Source organism: Thamnophis elegans, chromosome 1 (assembly GCF_009769535.1).
Source record: "Thamnophis elegans isolate rThaEle1 chromosome 1, rThaEle1.pri, whole genome shotgun sequence".
In the NCBI taxonomy this organism is placed as follows: Eukaryota; Metazoa; Chordata; class Lepidosauria; order Squamata; family Colubridae; genus Thamnophis; species Thamnophis elegans.
In genome coordinates, this window is record NC_045541.1 from 68,179,087 (window position 1) to 68,202,458 (window position 23,372).

General features: G+C 41.5%; 1 protein-coding gene and 1 long non-coding RNA gene across 2 annotated transcripts; one reads left to right on the forward strand and one right to left on the reverse strand.

The window, feature by feature from the left end:
* Positions 1–3,486: 3,486 nt before the first annotated feature.
* On the reverse strand, positions 3,487–3,902 carry LOC116505069 (60S ribosomal protein L6-like; the record flags this gene model as incomplete). Its single annotated transcript, XM_032212388.1, is given in 3 exon segments — positions 3,487–3,562; positions 3,564–3,811; positions 3,813–3,902. Coding segments are annotated over 3 exon segments (414 nt in total), but the record flags the coding sequence as incomplete, so codon positions are not given.
* A 3,067-nt stretch (positions 3,903–6,969) lies between these two features.
* On the forward strand, positions 6,970–13,401 carry LOC116503108. The gene is made up of 4 exons (XR_004254653.1): positions 6,970–7,572; positions 11,310–11,639; positions 12,329–12,463; positions 12,823–13,401. It is a non-coding gene; the product is annotated as an uncharacterized LOC116503108 (long non-coding RNA).
* Positions 13,402–23,372: the final 9,971 nt, after the last annotated feature.

Here is a 23,372-nt window from a genome sequence, read left to right on the forward strand (position 1 = left end):
TGAGTGCCAACTTGTTTACTCCCATCCAGACCCTAACAGCCTCCAGGCAGTGGCACATCACTTCTACTGCTTCACTGAGTTGGCACGGGGCGGACAGATACAGCTGCGTATCGTCCGCATATTGGTGGTATTTGATCCCATGCCGGCGTATGATCTCACCCAGCGGTTTCATGTAGATGTTAAATAGGAGGGGGGACAGGACCGAACCCTGCGGCACCCCATAGTTGAGGGGCCTTGGGGTCGACCTCTGCCCTCCGACCAACACCGACTGCGATCTGTCCGAGAGGTAGGAGGAGAACCACCGAAGGACGGTGCCTCCCACTCCCACCTCTCGCAACCGTCGCAGAAGGATACCATGGTCGATGGTATCGAAGGCCGCTGAGAGGTCAAGGAGCACAAGGATAGAGGGGTGACCCCTATCCCTGGCTCACCAGAGATCATCGATCAGCGCGACCAAAGCAGTTTCCATGCTGTAACCAGGCCTGAAACCCGACTGAAAGGGATCCAGATAATCGGTTTCATCCAAGGACCGTCGGAGTTGAGAGGCCAAATGTTCATCCAATGTACATCCATTGGTGATAAGCCAGTTTTGCACTATACAGGCAAGCTTGGCACAACACTATTGGAATCATAGAATGGTTACTAGGGACAAGGCCTGTGTTCATGGGGAATCCTGGCTTGCCAAGGCCATTTAGTATTGATGAAAAATGCAATAAAGGAGATCATTTTTGTCTATTAAGTTGCTGATCAAACTATAAGATCAAAGCTAATAGGGGTGAGGAAATGTATTCAAAAAGAAGTACAAGTATTTTTAAAAAATACATCTAGGGGTTAAGGTAGAGAATAAAGAATGGCACAAATATCTCATGTTAGTGTTAGAAGCTATGGTGAATGGGAAAATATAAAACTGCAATTTAATAATCTTAAAACTTAGTAGAACATTCTTTAAAACCAAGGGCAGAACAGTTTGAGCAGAAAGAGTGTTTATTTGGACTCAATGCAAAGTGGGTTGTTTTAAAACCCCGAAGTAAATAATATTTTAAGGAGACAGGTTGTCTTTAAATGGTTATGTATATTGAAACTCATAACTGCTTTTGCATACCAGCAAAAAACAAAGTTTGCTAATTCTGACTTTAAAAAGAGATGTTGGCATCTTGCACATTTTAAATCATTTATAGCTTTACCACAGGAAATGGAGCTTTGCTCAGCTGTCAAAATAAAATAAGAGTTTTTATCTACAGAAAGGAAAATGCAGCATAGTTAGATATGCACTTCTAAATTTCAGAAAAGCCCTTTAAGAAGAACTTAGACAACGAGCAGCATCTCATAGATAAAAATCTTTAAGTCAAAGGGAGTACATAAGATTTTGAACTTCCCATAATTAAGGTACTGAAAATACAACTGCATATTATTTCAGTGAATAGTAAATATGGATGAGTGGTTTAAGAATCATTGTAGATGCATAGGGGGCCTTTTGACTATGCTAAGAATTAAAAGGGGCAATGGAAGCTGGGTGCAATCACTAAGGAAGGATACCAGAAGATAACTAAAACCGGCAGAAAGCAAAATTAACACTCAAAAAGCTAAGAGTAAGGAAAAGAGGGTTCTTTTTAAATTATGTAAACAGTAAGAGGAAGAAATAGGAAGAAGTGGGCTTGCTTCTAGGAGAAGATGGTGGTGGGGTAACAGGTGACACAGAGAGGACATCCTACTTTCCTACTTTGGACTTCTCTGCAAAGGAGAATGGTGTTCAAATAGACCTAAAGATAAAGCTGATATAAGCAGGAAGTGGCACTTCAAGGTAAGTAAAGAGGTAGAACATAGAATAAGAGAGTTGGAAAGGACCTTGGGGGTCTTCTAGTCCTCCAGCCCACTGCTTGAGCAGGAAAGCTTATATCATTTTAAACAAGTAGCTGTCCAGTCTCTTCTTAAAACCAGCAGATAGGGAATCCACAACTTCTGAAGGCAAAGCATTCCACTGGTTGTTCTCATCATTGGGAAATTTCTCCTTGGTTCTAGGTTGTTTTTCTCTTTGCTTGGTTTCAGTCCATTATTTCTTGACTTGCCTTCTGGTGCTTTAGAAAACAGGTTGACCCCCACATCTTAGTAGTGAGGAAGCATCAGCTTACCATGAACAAGTTAAACCTTTAAGGCAAGAATTCTAACCTGGTGCTTCCTTGCTACTAAAGATGTGGGGGTCAACCTTGTAGTGTGTCATTTTCGCTGTGATCTGTGAGAAGAGTTTGAAACACATATGGTGCCAAACAACTGGAAAGGAGTTGATGCAATTCCAAAAGTGGGGGGGAGGACCTGAGTGCAAACTTTCTTGACAATAACTAGTTCGTCGATCATGCAAATGCAGTGGACATAATATATCTTGATTTCAGCCAACCATTCAACAAAGCCTTCTTTGTGATTCCAATCAAGAAGATGGCAAAATGTGACTGTGCTAAGCTATCATTACTTGGAACATGCTTGATTGAACAGGAGCTCCAGGGTTAAAACATTATCAGATTGGCAGGTGACAAAAAGACAGGAGGATAGCAACCCTTTAAAGCAGGGGTTTTCAGGCGAGGTGTACAGTTTGGAGAGCTGCAGAGAGAGTGCAAGGGAAGGGTGAAGAACCTTTTTATTGTACATTGTTGCAATCAATCATTGTTTCTCAAAGTTTCATTGAATTGTTTTCATTGTTCATGTGTGTTCATATGGAGGCTTGGATTTTAAAGGGATGGGTGGGTCTGTATCAGGGGTGGGTTTCTCGCCCCGTTCCAACCGGTTCGGTTGGAACGAGGCCGGCGGCGTCCTCGCGCACGCACGCGGCGTCCTCGCGCACGCACACGGCACGCGCGTGCGTACTAGCATCTGCACGATGCTCCAGCTGCTCCTGGAGGATCGCGCAGGCGCTGTATGCATTCTGCGCATGCGTGGAAGCGCAGAATTCGTAAAAACCGGGTAAGGAGCGGGCGCGGGTGTGCGGGCGCGCGCGGGCGTGGGTGGGGGCTTCGCCGTTCCCGGAAGTTACTTACTTCCGGGTTCGGCGACCAACCGGATCGCAGGGACCGGTGCGAACCGGTTGAAACCCACCCCTGGTCTGTATATTAAGATTATACTAAAGGGAGGTGCAATGGCAATAGCAATAGCAGTAGACTTATATACCGCTTCATAGGGCTTTCAGCCCTCTCTAAGCGGTTTACAGAGAGTCAGCATATTGCCCCCAACAATCTGGGTCCTCATTTTACCCACCTCGGAAGGATGGAAGGCTGAGTCAACCCTGAGCCGGTGGGATTTGAACCGCTGAACTGCTGATCTAGCAGTAGCCTGCAGTGCTGCATTTAACCACTGCGCCACCTTGGCAAAAGGTTTAAGAACTCCATCTTGAAGGGAATATTTAATAACAAGCTAGAAAAATGGTCAGAAACAAGTAAGATACATTTCTTTTTTAAAAAAAAATCCCCCAAAACTTTTACGGTGGTATTTTCGGACTATTTAGAAGACCAATTTGTGGAGATAAACTCCATTGGAGAGTGAAAAGGTCGAACACAGATAGCTCCAGAGCTGATGATGGGCAGAAGCTGGAGTCCACAATCTTCTGGTCTGGCTTGCGCTGATCTGCAATCTCGTATTTCACTTTCTCAGTATCAAAAACTTCTCCCTCTTGATGTTTGGGCTTATGCAGCTTTTTCTTCTTGAAATAAACATCACTGAGATGCTTTAGAACTTTGACCCCCGAGATATCAACCTTAGTCAAAGTGGCAATGACAAATTTTTGGTGAGCTCTGTGCAGAGGGACACGGTTGATAGCCAAAGGGCCCTGTCATAGGCAACAGTCCACTTCCAAGCTGCTTCAAGGAAATCACCCGCTTGCCCCTGTGGCAGCCAGTGAGAAGAATCACCACCATTCCCGGGGAAGATACATTTCATCAGGAACAAATATAAAGCTTTTTATTTGTGCATGAAAAACGTAAGGCATGGATATAAGCAGCAGAACATGCAGAAAAGATCTGGGTGTCTTGGTGGTCCAACATGAGCCAATACTATGATGCAGCTGTAAGAAGCAGCAAATACAATGCTGCATCAACACAAGAAGTATAATCAAAAGAAATCAATCAATCAGAATGGAGCTGGAAGGGATCTTGGAGGTCTTCTAGTCCAACCCCCTGCTTGAGCAGGAGACCCTATCATTTCAGACACGTGACTGTCCAGTCTTTTCTTAAAAACCTCCAATGGTGAAGCACCTACAATTTCTGAAGACAAGCTGTTCCACTGATTAATTGTTCTCACTGTTTGGAAGTTTCTCCTTAATTCCCGGTTGTTTCTCTCCTTGATTAGTTTCCATCCATTGTTTCTTGTCTTGTCTTCTGGTGCTTTTGAAAATAGACCCCCCTTCTCCTTTGTGGCAGCCCCTCAGATACTGGAATGCTGCTATCATGTCACCCTAGCCTTGCTTTTCTCTAGATTAGCCAAATTCCTGCAACCGTTCTTCACACATTTTTGTCTCCAGATCTTTAATCATCTTAGTTGTTCTTCTTTGCACTTTTTCCAAAGTCTCAACATCCTTTTTGTAATGTGGTGACCAAAACTGGATGTGGTATGACAGGTGTGGCCTTACTAAGACTTTATAAAGTGGTACTAATACTTCACATGATTTTGATTCTATGCCTCTGTTTATACAACCAAGGATTATATTCGCTTTTTTGGCTGCTGCTGCACACTACTGGCTCATGTTTAAGTGATGATCCAAGGTCCCTCTCACAGTTATTGTTTTTGAGTCAGATTTCATCTAATCTGTATTTTTGGTTTTTCCTGCCTAGGTGAAAAACCTTGCTTTTCTTAAATTTCATTTTGTTGGATAGGGCCCATAGTTCAGGCCTGTCTTTTTGGATCCTGAGCTTGTCTTCTGGGGTGTTGGCCATTCCTGCCAGCTTAGTTTTGTCTGCAAATTTGATGAGTTCCCCTTCTATTCCCTCATCTAAGTCATTTATGAAGAGTACTGGGCCCAAGATGGAAACTTGTGATGTCCCACTGTTTACTTCCCTCCATGTAGAGGTTTAGGGACTACTTGTTGAGTCTGGTTTGTCAGTCAGTTACAAATCCATCTGGTGGTGATGCTGTCTATCCCACATTTTTTTAGCTTATCAAGAAGTACCATATTTTTCGGAGTATAAGATGAACTTTTCCTCCCCCCCCCATAACAACATGGAAATGTTGGTCTTCCCAAAGACCCTCCCCGCTTCCCATTTTTGCAAAAAACAGGTGAATAACGGAGGCATTTTTGCCTTCCCCCAGCTCCCAGAAGCACTCTGCAGGTTTCAGCAGGGCTGGGGAAAGGCAAAAATGCCCCCATTTTTGCAATAAAACCTGCCCATTTTCTGCCCATTTTGCAAAAACTGGGGCATTTTTGCCTTCCCCCAGCCTTCAGAGTGCTCCTGGGGGCTGGGGGGGGGAACTTTTTTTTTTATTACTTACCTCTTCGAAATATTGGTGTGTCTTATACACTGGTGCATCTTATAGTCCGAAAAATATGGTAGGTTATGTTCTACTTTGTTAGATGCCTTACATAAGTCTAATTATACTATAACCATACTATGTCCACAGCATTTAACTGATCTACTAATTTAGTCACATTGTCAAAGAATAAAATAAGATTGGTCTGGCATCCCTTTATTCTTTGTTGGTCTGCCCATACCTAGAAAATTCGGTGCCCTGTTTTCAAAAGGACTCTGAAAAACTGGAGTGTATCCAGAGGAGAGCAACCAAAATGATAGGCAGAAAAAATCCTATGAATAAGACTTGGTGGCAATGAATGTCTACCTAGAGAGAAGACAGGGATGAGACATGGTAACTGTCTACAAGCATCTGAAAGGCTGTTGAAGACAGGGCAGAATTATTCAAAGTTATTTCAGAAGACAGCACAAAAGACAAGGGATTTTAATTACAAGTCAAATTAGGTTGAATATCAGGAAGAATTTCCAGATAGTTAAGAGCTGTTCTCAGCTATTGAACTGACAGCATGTGATGCACCTAAAGTTTGGATAATCATTTGCTAGGGGTACTGAAGTAAGAGATTTCTGAATTGAGCAGGGAACTGGATTAGAGCATCCTTATTCCTCTATCCTACAATTCTGATGTTCAGTATGATTCAATATTTCAGCAATTACAAGTTTCAAACCACTATCAGCATCATCGGCATGATCTCATCCTCCATCCTAATGTGCTGCTTTTGAGCTTGTGGGCGGGGAGGTGGATGCTCTTCTTAGGAGGGCAGGAGCAGAGGTGGTATTCAGCAGGTTCTGACCAGTTTGGGAGAACTGGTAGTGGAAATTTTGACTAGTTTGGAGAACCGGTAAATACTACCTCTGACTGGCCCCGCCCCATCTATTCTCTGCCTCCTGAGTCCCAGCTGATCGGGAGGAAATGGGGATTTTGCAGTATCCTTCCCCTGCCAGGCCTACCAAGCCATGCCCCTCCAAGCAATGCCCACAGAACCGGTAGCAAAAAAAATAAAATAATCCCACCACTGCAGGAGGCATGTCATGACCCGCTGAGACCAGAGGCTGGCCTTGGATTCTTCTACAGGTAAAGCCCATCCTATGTCACCTCCAGCCTGTCCACTTGGTGGACCTTTCACCTCAAAAGCCCTGCCCAGCACTATCACATTTTACTGGGGTGGGATTCCTGGGAGGCAGGGGTTATAGCAAAGGTTGAAGAAGAAAAAACCACAGGCACAATACAGTAGCACTGGCAAACACCTTTTGTTCAGCATCCTCTGGGCCTTTGACCAATCCCGATTCCTAATCCCCAATCCTAGAAATTGGAAGAGGGGGAGAGCATTGCAATTAAAAATGGAAATCGACGATTTCAAGCTGGGGAATAGATAGGAGACATGAGAACCACCTGAGCCGCTTAAGGCTTGCCCCCCCCCCTACACCCGGATCGTAGGACACCCCACCCCCGGCTCCCGGCAGCTAGTCGGCCTCCGAAACGCCTAATATCCAGCGACCGTCCGGCGTCGGAGGAGGGAGCGTGAATTAACGCTGTGGGTGCGATTTGGATGTTCGGGGCTTCGCACAAAAAGTGGAAGGAAGTTTTTGCAGCGCCTTGCCTGTCTGTGTACAGTACAGCGCACGGTGGTATAAGGCGCTTCTCATACTCCGGCCAGGAAGGGAACTAGGGTGGGGGCTGCTAGGAGCCGCGGAAAGGGGTTCCGATCCCGGTCCGGTCCCGGGAGAAGAAGTCGAAGGGAGCCGGACAGGTGTCGCGGCGCAGGGCCTTTTGGCAGGCTGCCGAATGGGAAACTAGGACTCCCGCTCGCCGGCTGCCCTTTCGCCGGCCTGAGCGTTTGCAACGCTCTTGGCCGAGCAGAGCTCACACCCTTGCCTCCTTTTGGACGGAGCGGTCACTAAGCGCGGTCCGTCTGGTCGTGGGAAGCCCCGCGGGCGAAGGGGAGCGGAAAGGCCGGCCTTCAAAGGCTCGAAAGGTGCCGGGAAGATTTTGCAAAGGCGCCCGGAAAGATTGCAGCGCTGTGAGAACAAGCTCACTTCGCTCCCAGCGGGACGCAGCTCCTGGTCACAGGTGAGTCTCAAAGCGCTCCGCTTCGCCTTCTCGTCCTCAACTCCCCCGGGAGGGACCCCCATGGCTTGGCAGGGAGCGAGGCTGGGTCGTTCCGAGTGGCAGAGGGGTCAGATCGCCGGGCGGAAAGTCTTTCATTGCCGCCCCGGGTAGTAGGATGGCTGGGTTCGTCTTTCCCAGGGATCCTCCACACTCTCCTTTCGTTAGACGTGCGAAGGGAGCGCCCAAGGTGCCCGCTTGGCTCCCTCCCAGCAGGAAGGTCCCGCAAGATGCCTGGAGGATTCAACCCAGCGCGGCGGTGGGTGGATGGATGGGAGAAAGCAGCGGAGGAAACGCTGGAGCCCTCCGTCTCCTCCCCAGTTCATGCAGCAGAAGGGCTTTCCGCTTGCCCTGGCCGGTGCAAAGCGTCAGCGACGTCCTCGATCAGTCCGCTTGGGCGAAGGACAAACTGCACCCGAGGCTGGGGAAGAGGCAACCCTCCTGTCACAGGATCTGATCCTGCGTTGCCGAAAATAAGCCGGCAGGTCCTCCCGACCAGTCGCCTCTTTCGCAGCTTTCGGAGAACTTGTTGGGAAAGGCTGGTCTCCAGTGAAGCTGGAAAGAGCGGCGAGGTTTGGAAAGGTTTGGCCAGCTGGTCGCTGAGATCCGCTCTGGAAGTGGACCCCTGGAGCCTCCCAAGCGGTTCTGGCTTTAAGAAAAACTCCAACTCGGAGGCAGCTCTAGGCAGGTTTCATGCCGCCTTTCCCGACCAAGTTGCTTTTCAGTTATACTAGACCATACTTTCCATTATGCTCAGGCTATTGGGAACTGCTGTCCGAGGCGCATGGGTGGTTGCTAATTAGGAAAGGCTGATTTAATTGAACTAATGCTTTTAGTGGTGGGATGCTTTCCAGTCATTTTTTTTTAAACTCCTGGTGAGGCTCCAAATAAGACCCTGCAGTTTTCTTGGCAAGGCTTTTCAGGAGTGGTTTTCCATTACCTGCTTCCTAGGGCTGAAAAAGAGTGACTGGCTCAAGGCACCCAACTGGCTTTGTGCCCAAGGTGGGACTAGAACTCATGGTCTTCTGATATCTAACCGATGTCTTGGTCACTATAATCTGTCTCTCAGTGCAATTTAAGGGTTATCAAATTTAGATCATCCAAGCAACTTTAAAAACAAAGCAGTAGCAAGACCACACTTTATATCTAACAGTTAAAATCAGGAGACCGACTGAGTCTTGCGCTAGTTTATTCACTGTTGTTGGCATTTGTTTGGCCTATTTATCTTACTTCAAAGTTTTTTGGGGGAAAAAATCTAGAAAAATGCTGGCTTAAGGAATACTTTAGTATAAACAATTTTAAAAGCAAGCCCAGCCAGAGGAAATGGATGCTGCCATTCACAATTTTGAAAATACCCTGGAGCTAAAACCAGAGACTTTATTCTGTTTTAGTCATCCTGTTCATTCATATGATTCAAGGGTACCATTGCCATTAATTGATCTGCTTAGTAAAAGCATCCATCCAAGTGGTAGCAAGTGACATAATTAAACTGAAGTTCAGTCTTCTCCAACTTCATGCCTGCCAATACACACACACACACACACACACACACACACACACAGTAAGGATACAAGCAACAATTTGTTTTCGTAGATTTTCACAGGTACAGGTATGCAGGTCTTGGCATATTCGGGTCTTTTTCTGTGTAAGATTGAGAGTATTTTAGCAATGTTTTGATGAGGTCCCACTCGCCATCTTCAGGCTGGTGCATTTGGCTTCGTGCTTGTGCTTGCACGAGCACAAAGCCAATGGCACCAGCCTGAAGATGGCGAGTGGGACCTCATCAAAACGTCGCCAAGATACTCTCAATCTTACAATACGCCAATATATATATATATATATATTTGTGTTTTTTTTTTTAATTTGTGCTGATAAATAAATAAAGGGAGACTAGTATAGATCTATTTCAAGCTATTTAGCTCTCATCAGCTAGCCATACCCTTACTGGGATTTGAACCTGGGCTATATTGCACACTAGGCATGCTAGGCAGAGATCTTAGCCATTAGGCCACAGGCTCTTATCCGTTTATCAGCGAAGCCAGGGTGAAAGGTATCTATTAGATTTTTTTTACAACCCCTGGTAAGCCCCAATTATGGGAGGAAGCTAACTGCTTCCATCATCTGTCCTTCAGCTCGTCACAAGAGTCCATCACGACAGAAACCCAATATTTTTACTGTTGCCTTTGTTATATTTGTGTTTTGTTTTTTTTAATTTGTGCTGATAAATAAATAAAGGGAGACTAGTATAGATCTATTTCAAGCTATTTAGCTCTCATCAGCTAGCCATACCCTTACTGGGATTTGAACCTGGGCTATATTGCACACTAGGCATGCTAGGCAGAGATCTTAGCCATTAGGCCACAGGCTCTTATCCGTTTATCAGCGAAGCCAGGGTGAAAGGTATCTATTAGATTTTTTTTAAATCTAAGGGTATGGCTAGCTGATGAGAGCTAAATAGCTTGAAATAGATCTATACTAGTCTCCCTTTATTTATTTATCAGCACAAATTAAAAAAAAACACAAATATAACAAAGGCAACAGTAAAAATATTGGGTTTCTGTCGTGATGGACTCTTGTGACGAGCCGAAGGACAGATGATGGAAGCAGTTAGCTTCCTCCCATAATTGGGGCTTACCAGGGGTTGTAAAAAAATCTAATAGATACCTTTCACCCTGGCTTCGCTGATAAACGGATAAGAGCCTGTGGCCTAATGGCTAAGATCTCTGCCTAGCATGCCTAGTGTGCAATATAGCCCAGGTTCAAATCCCAGTAAGGGTATGGCTAGCTGATGAGAGCTAAATAGCTTGAAATAGATCTATACTAGTCTCCCTTTATTTATTTATCAGCACAAATTAAAAAAAAAACACAAATATAACAAAGGCAACAGTAAAAATATTGGGTTTCTGTCATGATGGACTCTTGTGACGAGCCGAAGGACAGATGATGGAAGCAGTTAGCTTCCTCCCATAATTGGGGCTTACCAGGGGTTGTAAAAAAAAAATCTTATATATATATATATATATATATATATATATATATATATATATATATATATATATATATATGTGTGTGTGTGTGTGTGTGTGTGTGTGTGTGTGTGTGTGTGTGTGTTTATTTGTGCTGATAAATAAATAAAGGGAGACTAGTATAGATCTATTTCAAGCTATTTAGCTCTCATCAGCTAGCCACACCCTTACTGGGATTCGAACCAGTAAGCTAGCTGATGAGAGCTAAATAGCTTGAAATAGATCTATACTAGTCTCCCTTTATTTATTTATCAGCACAAATAAAAACACAAATATAACAAAAGGCAACAGTAAAAATATTGGGTTTCTGTCGTGATGGACTCTTGTGACGAGCCGATTGACAGATGTTGGAAGCAGTTAGCTTCTTCCCATAATTGGGGCTTACCAGGGGTTGTGACACTAATATATATATATATATATATATATATATATATATATATATATATATATATATATATATATATATATATATATATATATATATATAATCTCCAGCTGGAATGTTTCCAGACATTATGCGACTTCAACATGGAATATCTGCTGCCACTCCAAACCTTTCTTGGAGGGTATGAAGCTTTCATGATAGGCAGCTTCGTTTCTAAGTCTTAATTCTAATCACAGGTTAAGGTTGGCTGAGTCGATAAGGGCAAAACACGAGTTATTTCTCCCCTGCAGATCCAGAGTGTGACAAACGGCCACAACCAAGCGTCGTTCTCCTGAGACCTTTATGCCACAAAAAGCGTATCACCCTTGTGTGCCTGGCCCAGGGCTTCCGCTACAAGTGGCCGCTGGATGTGATCTGGAAGTGCAATAACAAAAAGATTGACCGACTCTCCTCTGCTACTGAGCCAGTCAAGAAAGAAGGGGAGTGCAACTTCGCCACTGCCAGCCGCCTGAGTGTGTTGGCAGAGGAGTGGCGGAAAGGCTACAACTATTCCTGCCATGTCAAGCAAACGGAGGAGGAGATGAGTGACTTGGTGGAGAGCAGTCCAGACCACGAGACAGGTAAGGAAATGCTGGGCAATTAATCAAGCAGCAGGGGCATGAATCAACTAGCTGAGTTCTGCAATCAGGAAGATGTGGCCAGAAAGTGGCTTTGTCTTCTTCCTTTCTGCGCCTTGGAGGTTGATTTACTAATGGTCAAGCCCATCTGCCTCCCGCATCCATGTAGCTGTTTATTATTGGATCAGCCATGTAAAGTCAGAGTTTTACAAGGAAGAGGGTTGAGCAGAACTGACAAAATGGCAAACTATACCCATCACCTCTACTGCCATATACATACACAGAGGGGAAGAGGGAGAGGGAGAGAGAAAGAGAGGGAGGGAGGGAGGGAGGGAGGGAGGGAGAGAGAGAGTGGGGCCTGCTTAGACTCCAACAGTCAAATTGTTCTGGCAGATGGCTGGGGCAAAAATCCTGCAATTTTCCCTAGAAGCACCAGTAATAAATCACATTTTAAAATTAACAATTTGCTACTTTTGCATGACCTATCCAAGAGGACTGACCAAGACCTGTTACTTATTTATTGAAAGGATTAGCATTCAGTAGAATGATATGGAAAAAGTCCAACTCAAAACATTTGGATTGCCAGCTTTACAAACTGAATGGGGGAGGGGGTATTAAAATATCAGCCTGAAATGTCTCCTTAAGCGTGCCGCTAGCTTCGGTTACAACAGCAACCTCTTCTTTCCTTCTAGCTTCAGAATCAGCTTCAGGTATCTCTGAGGTTCAACTCAGCCTTTATGCGGGGCAGTTTATATTCCTCCTACTAGGGGTCAAAAGCTTGGCCTACAGTGCTATTCTGGGCATCTACAAGTTCTATAGAAAGAAAGGTAAGAGACAACTGTCTGGGCTAACAAAGAACATTTTTTTTTATTCTGTTTAAATATCATATTGATAGTTTAATTATAATGTATTAAATAAACCACAAATGACTTTACTCACACAACATGCTAAAGCTAAACCAACAAATTATGGTGACATCTTCACGCTAAGGGTAATTAAACCACATTATAGTTTAATGTGAAGTACAAATCCTACCTTTGTATAGCAAAGGCCCTGATAGTTGTTGGGTATAAAGTAAACACTCTCTGAGGTGTCTTATTTGGGACATACGCTTAAGTGACAGGCAACCATGTGTTGATGGTCATTGCTGACTGTATTCCTACATCTAAATTTAATTCCTTTGTAGGTCTCTAATTGTGTTACCTGCTACAGCAGTATTCACTCCATTACCAGCCAAGGCACAGATTTACATCTAGCTGCAGGCCTTTCCCAGTGAAGATCCATTCCATTCTGAAGTTTCCACATCCTTCATCTCAGCATCTTCCTTCCAGAGGGACTCATTGGTCACTTTATATTAAATTGTTCTATGCCTTGAGAAAATTTCAATACATATTTTCTGCCTCACAATAAAGATGTTCTGTTTCCTGATTTTTGTGTGGAAAGTATTAATCCAGGTGGGTTTTCATACGGTCTCCGAATATTGGGTGAGCAAGAGGAAACTGCATCTATTCAGAGGAAATTATGATGACACATTTTTCCCATATAGCTCTCTTCCAAATCACATCACCGCTATCGTTAAATCCTGGGTCGCCTGTACTTCACATGTTGGTTGGACTTCATGGCATTCAGAATCTTCTGATGTCCTCCATCAAGGCAATGTGAATGTAGAAAGGAACAATGTCACGGTTGGATGGGCAACTTTCATAAAATGTGCTGGAATATGAATCCTGATAATAGCATCATACTGTGCTTCTATCACCATAGTCAACGGAAATGAAAACACAGATGGTTTCATTAGAACTGGTTCAGGGAAAGAAGGAAATAATTGTGATGGTTGCATAGTGGGAGTGAGGATGGATGCCATTCAAGTCATGTCAAACCTATTATCTAAGCTAGGTTTCAGCCTTAGACTCATCCAGGTGCATTTCCCATAATTTCCCAGCCAGCAAGTCTGAGGGTTGGAGGACAAAGTTTGGGATTAGACTTAAGTTATCATTTACAACAGCCTAATGAAATCTGTTTGTATATTGGGAACAAAGCTGATAAATGAACAGCACTTTCAGTTTTCATTTTATAGTGTTGTATAGAAAGTACATTGCATCTGCAAGTATCTAGTTAGGTGATTTGAGAGAAATCTTAATCTTATTCTTTTATATTAGTTAATGAAATGTATTGATTTTATTTATCTGTTGATAAACAAATAATTCCCTCAACACTGTCAAACTATTTACTAAGTCTGCATTACGATTACTAATAACCTTCTCATTGTTCCTATCACCCATCTCCTCCCACTTGTGACTGTAACTTTGTTGCTTGTATCCTTACAATTTATATTGATTGTTTCCTAGTATGATTTGATTGCTTATTTGTACCCTATGTCTATCATTAAGTGTCATGCCTTATGATTCATGGCGAATGTATCTTTTCTTTTATGTATACTGAAAGCATATGCACCAAAGACAAATTCCTTGTGTGTCCAATCACACTTGGCCAATAAAGAATTCTATTCTATTCTATTCTATTCTATTGATTAAATCAGATGTTAGGTTTTTTAATGTGAAAGGATAAGGATATAAGTTAAAAGCATGTTTCAAACAATAACCAGTAATCCTTCAGATGAAGAATTTTGCTATGTTCATATAACAAATTGATTCTTGGTTTGCTTAAAAATGGCTTCTGGAATAAACCATAATATGTTTATAAAAGTGAATCTACAGTTTAAACACTGCATTCTAAACCCAAATCCACATAGATTGATAATAAAGTCCTACTTAAATCTAGAATTTTTTTACAAAATTTCAAAAATATAACACTAGATATATATTTAAGATGGAGAAAGTTAAAACAATATTAATTAAGAGAAATCATAGTCATTAAATTGAACATTCTGCCAAGGTTTAATTTTCTGTCCAACACTCCCAATAAAAAATTGAAAATAAAATATTAAATGGTGGATAAAGACAAGTAACAATTTTGATGGACTAATAAATGATTGAGAATTAAATTTAAGTTACTACTTAACTTAAATTTGAAGGAACAAGAGGGTTCAGCAACTCCAGCCACCTTATTGTCTAACTTGGATTACAGATTGGATCATATCATCATAACATCTTATGGTTGAGTTGCATTTATTGAAAGAACAGAAATCCCAGATGATTTGTACAAAAATCTTTGGACTGATACAACAGAAATAAATGGCTTATAGAGAGATCATGCAATAATAAAACACTGTTTTTAAAAATGTGCTAAAAACAGGAGAAGAATGACTTATTTCTCACCTAGTTATTAAAAATTTATTTTAATAAAGAAGAAGCAAACTCAGTAGGGAGATAACAATTTGTATAAACTGCAAGATTTGATTATTAAGAAAATATTTTGAAACTCTCTTTGAAAATGCCCGTTTTCATTTTTCAAATAAACATTATAGATGTAAAAAAAAATCTCAAGAAAACAGTTAAAAGAATCTCAAAAATGAGTGGGAACACTTGGAGACTCTTAATGAATTTGAAAACCCTTTAAACCAAATTCAGAGCATTTTCCAGGGCTTATATATTGAAATATGTTCAGAAACCAAACAATTTAAAGAGGCTGTGATTAAATGGATGAAGATCCTACATATAATATTTATTATATCTCAAGAGGAATTTCAATGGGGAAAAAAACATTAAATTCACACCAAACATACTTAGAAAAAACTGGTATCAGGTATTTTATTGCTGATGTTTCATTCCAGCATTGTTTGCTAAAATGGGCAGTTCACTCTCTAAAAATAGTTGGTAAAGTAACAGCCAGGTTGGATCATTTTTCCATACTTGGTGGCAAGCTGGACAATTCCAATGATTGAATAGAATGAAACAAATTCATAAACCTGAATTTCTTTTCCAACTTGCTATTAAATACTCAGTCATTTAAAACTAATTAAGAAATATTGAAAAATTGAATCTAAACCAATCATGCTGGTAAATTCACTATTTAGTTACTCTAGGTTTTCTTTTTTTTCTTCTTGTTTCTCTTTTTCCCCTTGTCTAAAAAAAATAGTTAACAACATACAATTAAAACACACACACACACAGGCATTTTGGTTTAGTATGCTGTGACCACAGGGTTTTATTCCCCTGTTCAGGCTAGCCTAGCATACGAATCATGAGGTGCAGGAATGGTTCTGTCCCTCCTATGTTGCCAAGGCATTGCATTGGATTCAAGTTGGATACTTTAGGGATTTAGTGAACAAATAAATTAAATTTCTAACTTAGACTATTTATGATTGGGATGACACTGTACATTTCTCACCTCCTGCTGTTCTGTACTAGTCTGCAATGTTTTACATTTAATTTCTTTGCAGCCTGAAGTTCAGCAATAGATCTAACTTCAAAGCATGTGTGTTGTTTCAAATTGGGGGCCACATGCGACCAGGATAAATAAATGAATGGTGAGGAGAACAGAACCATATTTAAATTTAATTAAAATGTCAAAACAACTATTGTCCCAAAGGTGCTTTTTCAGAGGCAACTGGACTTTCTGGGGTTTCTTTGAAGATGTTTTACTTCTCATCCAAGAAGCGAAAACCAGAGAAAAACCAGGAAGTCCAGTTGCCCCTTGACAATAAAGCAACTTTATTGTTTCTGTGTTAATACTTTTCTCCATCTATCAAGTTGAGACTTAACATGTGTTATTATGGAGGCAGGGGCTGTGAGGTAGGGACAAGCCTTTGGGTGAGTCATTTTTATTTCTGAGATTTCTAGCAGTCTTTTTTTTTTTTAAAGAATAACTTCCCTTCCAGGATACTTTAAAGTATTCTGGTGATTAGTTAATATGCTTAGAACACCACTGAAGTGGTGGCTTGTTTATTTATATTCATTTAAACTATACACACAACACATCTTATTTTAAAACAGCTCAAAATAATTAACACATGCAACCATTCAATTAATGCAACATAAATTAAATTCAGTTATTTTAATCAGCAGCATATCACAGTAAGAGAGGGGAAAAGCAACAACATGAAGTCAAAAATATCACAAGAGTGTTATTATTTAAAACCTGGGACACTAACAGTATCTTTGCCTAGCATAAAAAGGCAATAAAATAGTAACAGATGTACCAAAAACAACCAGCAATAAGTCCTACTCCCAGGTAACCATTTGCCATCCAGCTGTAAGCAAGAACCACTTGAAGGCAGTTGTAGCTACACCTTGTCTGGACAATAAGATGCCAGACCAATGGTACTGAAAATTGCTGAGAGATCCAGGAAAATCAATAAAGTTCATTTATTTAAAGCATTTTTATGGCTGCTCAGCTCAGACAATGTGACTCAGTAGCGTACAAAAGAAAGACAAATCTCCCTGTGTGTCTTTCTGGGGGGGGGGGGTATGATATGTGAAAGAAATACACACATACTAACATACGTGTGCGCACACACAAACACACCAAGTAGACAACAAATGGTAAAAATGGCTGATGTATAACACCTAAAAATGAGAACTATATTCATCCTCTCTCTTTCCCGCCAAAGAACATCCAACAGCAAACAAGTTTCTTTAAGTGCCAAAACTGAACCTGAAATATATCTGTGATAGGTCTACCTAATCTATTTCATCAAAGAGCATTTGGAACCAACCAACCACTTTATTTCATCATATATTAAAAATATATGTTTGAAACACAAATGGAACGCCCGGCAAGTCAAACTTGTGTTTATTTAATCCTTGTCAGCTTCTCCCAGCAACTGTTGCATCCCAAAGCAGAGCAAATGTTGGGGGTTCCTGCTAATTTTATTGTTGCTGTTTATAACTGTAACATTAGGGGAAAAAATGCTTCCTCCCCCCCCCCCCCCCCACGCTTTGACTCATTTCTAGCTTCTCTATCTGGTTGATCTGCAGCTGCAGGAACTGTTTCCTGCCGCAGAGATGCTTGTTTTGTTATTAAGAACAGGGTTGCCTCCATTTTATGAAAGAAACAAAAATTGTAAACCTGACCTTACCCATTTAGCACCTGCATCATCAAGGCAGCTATTCTACCACAACACGATCACATTGTACCACTACAGCTGCCGAGGGTGGGGGGTGGAAAGTGAGATTGGCCTTAAAAAAAAATAGCATTCTTTCTCTGTTGTTCTTAAAGAATGCTGTGTTTTCCCTCTTTGTACATTGCTGAATGTTTCTCAGGTTGTTATCAAATAAAAGCCACATTTTAAGATGCTATTATGGCTCCAAAGGTTTTTGGCTCCGTTCATGAGAAATCATAGCGTGGATGCCCAACGCTTGTATTCATTGATACAGAGCGGTATGTCACACTGAGCTCTACCTCCTTTTCTTAAGATTGCTTCAAGCTGAGCTGGTGACTTCATGCTCAGATCCAAGCAGTTTTCTTGGCAATCCTATAAAAATGGTTTGGCACTGCTATCTTCTCGGGGTGTTTCTTGATTTTCCCATATACCAACAGCCCTGACGTTCTCTGGAAATCTCCTGGTGAAGCACTGGGTCTAACCCAGAAGAAATCTGCCAGGCAGTGCCACCTGCTTAGCCTTCCTCCTGTTGAGACAGGTTCATTCAGCTTCTGCTATCAATGAGCTGGCTGGGAATATACTCAAAGTCTAAAGTGCATTTTGAAGGGTATGTTGGCTAAAAGGAAAGAAGTCATCAATATCCACTCCTTTCCTCTTGAAACACAGGCTTCCAGTAGAGAAGGAGAACTTGAGAGAAATCAGAGGGTTTGCCTTTAAAGCCATGCTCTACTTGGGCAGGAGAAAACACGCTCCCACCTATTCACTGCATCACAATGTGTTCACATCGCCCCCCGCTGGATTGTATACAAATCATATCAATGCCACTTTCTTTTTGTGCCCCGAATCTTCCTCTTTCATGTTACAATAATTTTATTAGCTACGATGTGATACTGATGTAAAGCATGAGCCACCCATTTAGAAGTTTTTGTATTTTAGTACACTTGAAAGAGAGGCACAGGCGGTTATTCCATCCATTGCTTGTCAGGTAAGCGGAAGTGACTAAGAATAGCAAAAGGAAAAGGTGATTCATGTTAAGCAGAATTTTCCTCTGCTGGAAACTGACAAACCTTTCCCCCCCCCCGCCCCCAACTTTGATCTGAAGGGAAGAATGGACTTTTAACTAAAAATTATTCATAGAACACCCTGCCTCTCAAACTAACCAGCCATTGATTACATGCCATGAAGTTGTTTTCAACTCCTAAGGACCGCATAGATTTTTCACCATGAGCATCTGTCCCAAACTGGTCTTTCAAGTCCCTCAAAGATGTGTTCATTGCCACTTAGCTGAGTCATCCACCTTGTGGCTGGGCATCCTCTTCTTTTTATTTCTCCTTTCCCAGCATTAGAGCTTTTTTCCAGAGAGCTAGGTCTTTGCATCAACCATACTTCAGCATATTATGGACACTTAGAAAATTAGGAGCACCGCAACATGCTTCCACTTTGGTCCTAAAACATACATACATACATAATACATACATACATATGTGTATATATGCAGGCTTTAAGCTAAAGGGTGAGTAACCTCGGCTGCCAGTTTCGGGGCATGAATGGCTCCTTCTGAGTCATTCTAAACATGCAAATCCATAGTAGGATATTGGTACCATTAGTCAATATGGCCTAATAATGCCACATATCCTTCAGTTGGCACATTGGCACACACATTCTGTATAGCTGGATGTACAATTGTTGGGTTCATATTGGGTTAAGCAGATGACTTGTGCAATATGTGAATTCATCCAGTAAGGTTTCTTTTGCCTTCTAGAGGGTGCACATCCAAACCAATTTTCATTCTTTAGAAACTCTGAACAAGCGATAGCTTTCACAGACACAGTTTCTAAGAATGGGATTTTTCTTCCTTATTCCTAAGAGTGGGATCTCTTCAATGAACTGATATGTATTTTGTAATATGATCCCTGGAAATGTGTATTGGAAGAAGGGTACGAACATTTAAAAATAAACGTAAATTAATGAATATTGAATATTTGCCATAAATCTAGACAAAGCTTTCTGGCCTAATGACCATGTAATTGCTACTTCTGTTTTGTTCCATTTCCATGCTCATGAATATTCCACATTAACTGTACCTTTAGTTGAAAGGAGTGTTTTTTCCCTGATACTTTGCCTTTCAGTTTAATTGAGCTGTTTCTGACTCGCATATTATGAATAATGGAAAACAAAGGAAAACTGCTTGACATTTTCTAGGCAAAGATTCTTTATATGTGTGGGAGAAAATACTATTTCTAAAATATAATCAAATGTTCCTGAAACCAAGTTTTTAATTATTCATAGATGGCAATCTTGTTTGTTTTAAAGTCCATTTCAAGAACCTTAAAGCAAAAATTTCCAGCATTTTTGAGGTGCCCAATTCTTCCCTTTCATTAAATGAAGGCACACTATAAAGGTTTATGACAGTAAGAACTCAGAAAAACCAATCATACATTAGCATAGACTCTGGTTCATAAAAAGAAGATCTGCTTCAAGATTATTTTGAATCCTGGTGACTTAATGAACTCCTCTATAAAGGTTTATTGGCAGCCACATGGAAGTGGTTTGCTGTGGCCCTCTTCCAAGTTATTTTTTACTTCTTTTTTTTTGCAATTTCCAGTCTAGCCTACAGCCTCAGTGTTCCCTGGCAATCTTCCATCAAGTACTAATAAGGCCTGATGCTTCTCAGCATCCAAGCCCAAACAACAGGGCCCTAAATATGGATTGAAGGAGAGGCAGAATTCTATCCAGAGGAGACCACATTGTTTCTATGAAGTCATCTAGATAATTTTACACTCCATGAATTCAACCACCTGCAAAATTTTAGGCTCAAAGTATTCATCATGTTAAACCTCTGGAAATCATTAATCAGTGCACACCCAGTGCTATTTTACACCTGCCCTTCTGCAATGTTTACCTTTTTATAACTAAATTTAGAGGCTTTTGCTCAGGTGCATGATGTCATCTGAACCCAGAGTAGATGCCATTGTTAATTTGTGGAAGCTGGAATTTAACTTCTAGGACAAGCATGGCTATGGATTGTTTGCCATCTTTGACCAAGCATGCTTGCTAGATTCATGCAGACTAAACCCAAATCACATCATAGTAGTTTACTGCATTAGGGAACCCAGTTTCTAAACTTTTTTTTTGCTCTGTACCATTACGAAAATTAACTTTCTTCTCCTTTTTACTGATTTCCCCTTCCCATCCAAATAAACAAAGCAGTTTATAGTGCTGCATATTTTTTCAGAAAGTCACATTGGTGACAGTTGTATGTTGCCTACAAAAACAGACAACTTGGTGGGCAAAGCATTAAGAACCTAGTAAATAAACTACTGAGAGAGCTCTGAAGGGCACCAAAGAAAATTGGCAAATATCCTTCAGAATTTATTTTCAAACTTATAATAAAATGTTTCCTCAATAGCATCCCCCAGCTGTCCCCAATCCTACAAACTGAAAGGCCAAAATGGCAGCACAGCTAGTCTCTATCATGAGAATGGGCTTGGGGAAAAGAATCCAGCAATAAGTTTGTTCCGTTCTGTACGCTCTGTACACACTCCTCAAAAAGAGCTCACAATTCAACCAGGCAGGAGGGGGAAGGTGCAGCCAAATCAGCCACACTGTGTTTGTGTGTGTGTGTGTGTGTGTGTGTATGTATATGTGTGTGTGTTTATACACACACACACACACACCTCAGAGAGGGGGGAAGGAAGAGAGAGAGAGAGAGAGAGAGAGAGAAGCAGGAAGAGGGCATAAATTACTTTGCCACTCCAGTAATTGTGTCATGGATGCCTACTAGATATTCCCTCTAACACTTGTAGAACCCTCGTTAGCTATAGATATACAGATTTTGTGAGTTGCCTGAGGGGGAATCCTTGGATCAGAAAGATAGGATATTAATTAACTAAGCAGAAGGAGATGTCTTATACAGAGTCAGACCAATTATTCATCTAACCCAAATCTGTCTAGCTTGATTGGCAGCAGCCTTTCGAGGTCTTGAGCAGAGCCGTTTCTCAGGCACATTTACCTGAAAACCTTCCACTGAAGGTGCCACAAATTGATTTGGGGACTTTATATATGCAAACCCATCTCTGCCCCTGAGCTACATCCTTTCTCTCTGCCATGCTACAGTCACAGTAGCAACAGGTGTACCACCTGGAGAAAAAGATGGCACTTTCTAAAAGAGAATGTTCTCCAACCACACCACATCCTTGGTGATCCTCATGCCTGCTGTTGCTTGCTGCTCTCCAGCAAGTCAGTTCAAAAACTTTGGTCCAAAACCAGAAAAATAATTACTGCCATCTGGGGAATGGACAGCCAGACTCACATGGTATATGCTCTCTCCTTACTTCTGAATAGGTGGCTGTGTAAGACTGCAGGCACACAACCAAGAAATGGCTGCTCAGCCCTTTGGATCAGCCTCCTACATGAAACCAGAGGTCCCTGTTTTTTTAAGCCTTCTGGAGGACCTCTGTTTTTTCCCAAGCATGTGGGGAGAAGCTGTAAGGATGCTTGGTCTGGCACCTGGGGGAAGGAAGGATACTTTTGTTTTTAACCATGGTTTTATGGAATGCTGTGAGCCAACTAATCATTATATAAAATACGCAAGCCATAGAATTTCTCTTTTTTGTAAGTCACCAAAAGTCACTGAAAGTGAGTGGGCAGCCATTTAAATTATCCAAATAAATTAAAATTAAACAGAAAACAACTATCAAAGGATGCCCTCCATCACCACCCTGAAAGCTGGTCTTGTTTTCCTCACTGAAAACAATTGCACAAATTAGCATTCAAAAACAGCAAATATCTTGAATATCATTCCCAGGTTATAACCACACATTATGGTACACACTGCAACCTGCTTCTGAACACGAATGCAATCAACTCAGAATGGTTGTCCAGCTTTCTGAAGTGATTTTGAATTACATTTTTTTGTCTCCTTCGAGGCTTGAGACTTCTTTCTGTGTCACGGCATCTGGCCACCTTTTATTCTCTACAGTTTTTTGCCAGTTCTGGTCCTCTTCTTGATATACGTGTGATGCAAGTTGCAAAGCTCCTAGTGAAACTCTTCCCTCAACCACACATACCAGCAATCTGGTTCAGTCAGGAAGATTTATGCAAGCCTTCAATAAAATAGATTATTCCCAGAACTAAAGCATGTTGGATTAATATCAGACAGAATATACATGGAGTTGCTTTGCTTTTGATGTCTCGTGAACATTTAGCCTTATCTCCATTTTGGTGCAGTTGGACATGTGTGCAGGTACGCCTCGATTTATGACCAGCCACTTAGCAACCATTCAAAGTTCTGATAAACCTACCTGGGCGGCGGTGGGAAGGGGGTTGCTTATGACCCAGATTCAAAGTTCCAATCGTAGGCCCTGCATGGGATCACATGACTGAATTTCAGGTAGTCCGTAACCAGGCCACATCTGCAACTCTTTGTAGCATCTTGTAGTCACATGACCATGTTTTACAACAGTTTTGCTGAAAACTGTCATTTATTTCTATTGTTTGGTAAACCCACACTCATAAATGAATCATTGGTTCACTTAGCAATGACCACTGCAAAGGTTTTCTGACCCCATTTTATGACCGTCGTGAGTTACATCCATGATGGACAGGTTCTGCTACGATCATTAACTCCAGGTTTACATCTAAATGCCTTTTTAAGACATAACTGGGATTAGAAGCAGGTTAATAAGGATGGGTTATTTATTGGTAGCACCGAGACTCTGCACATTCTGGCC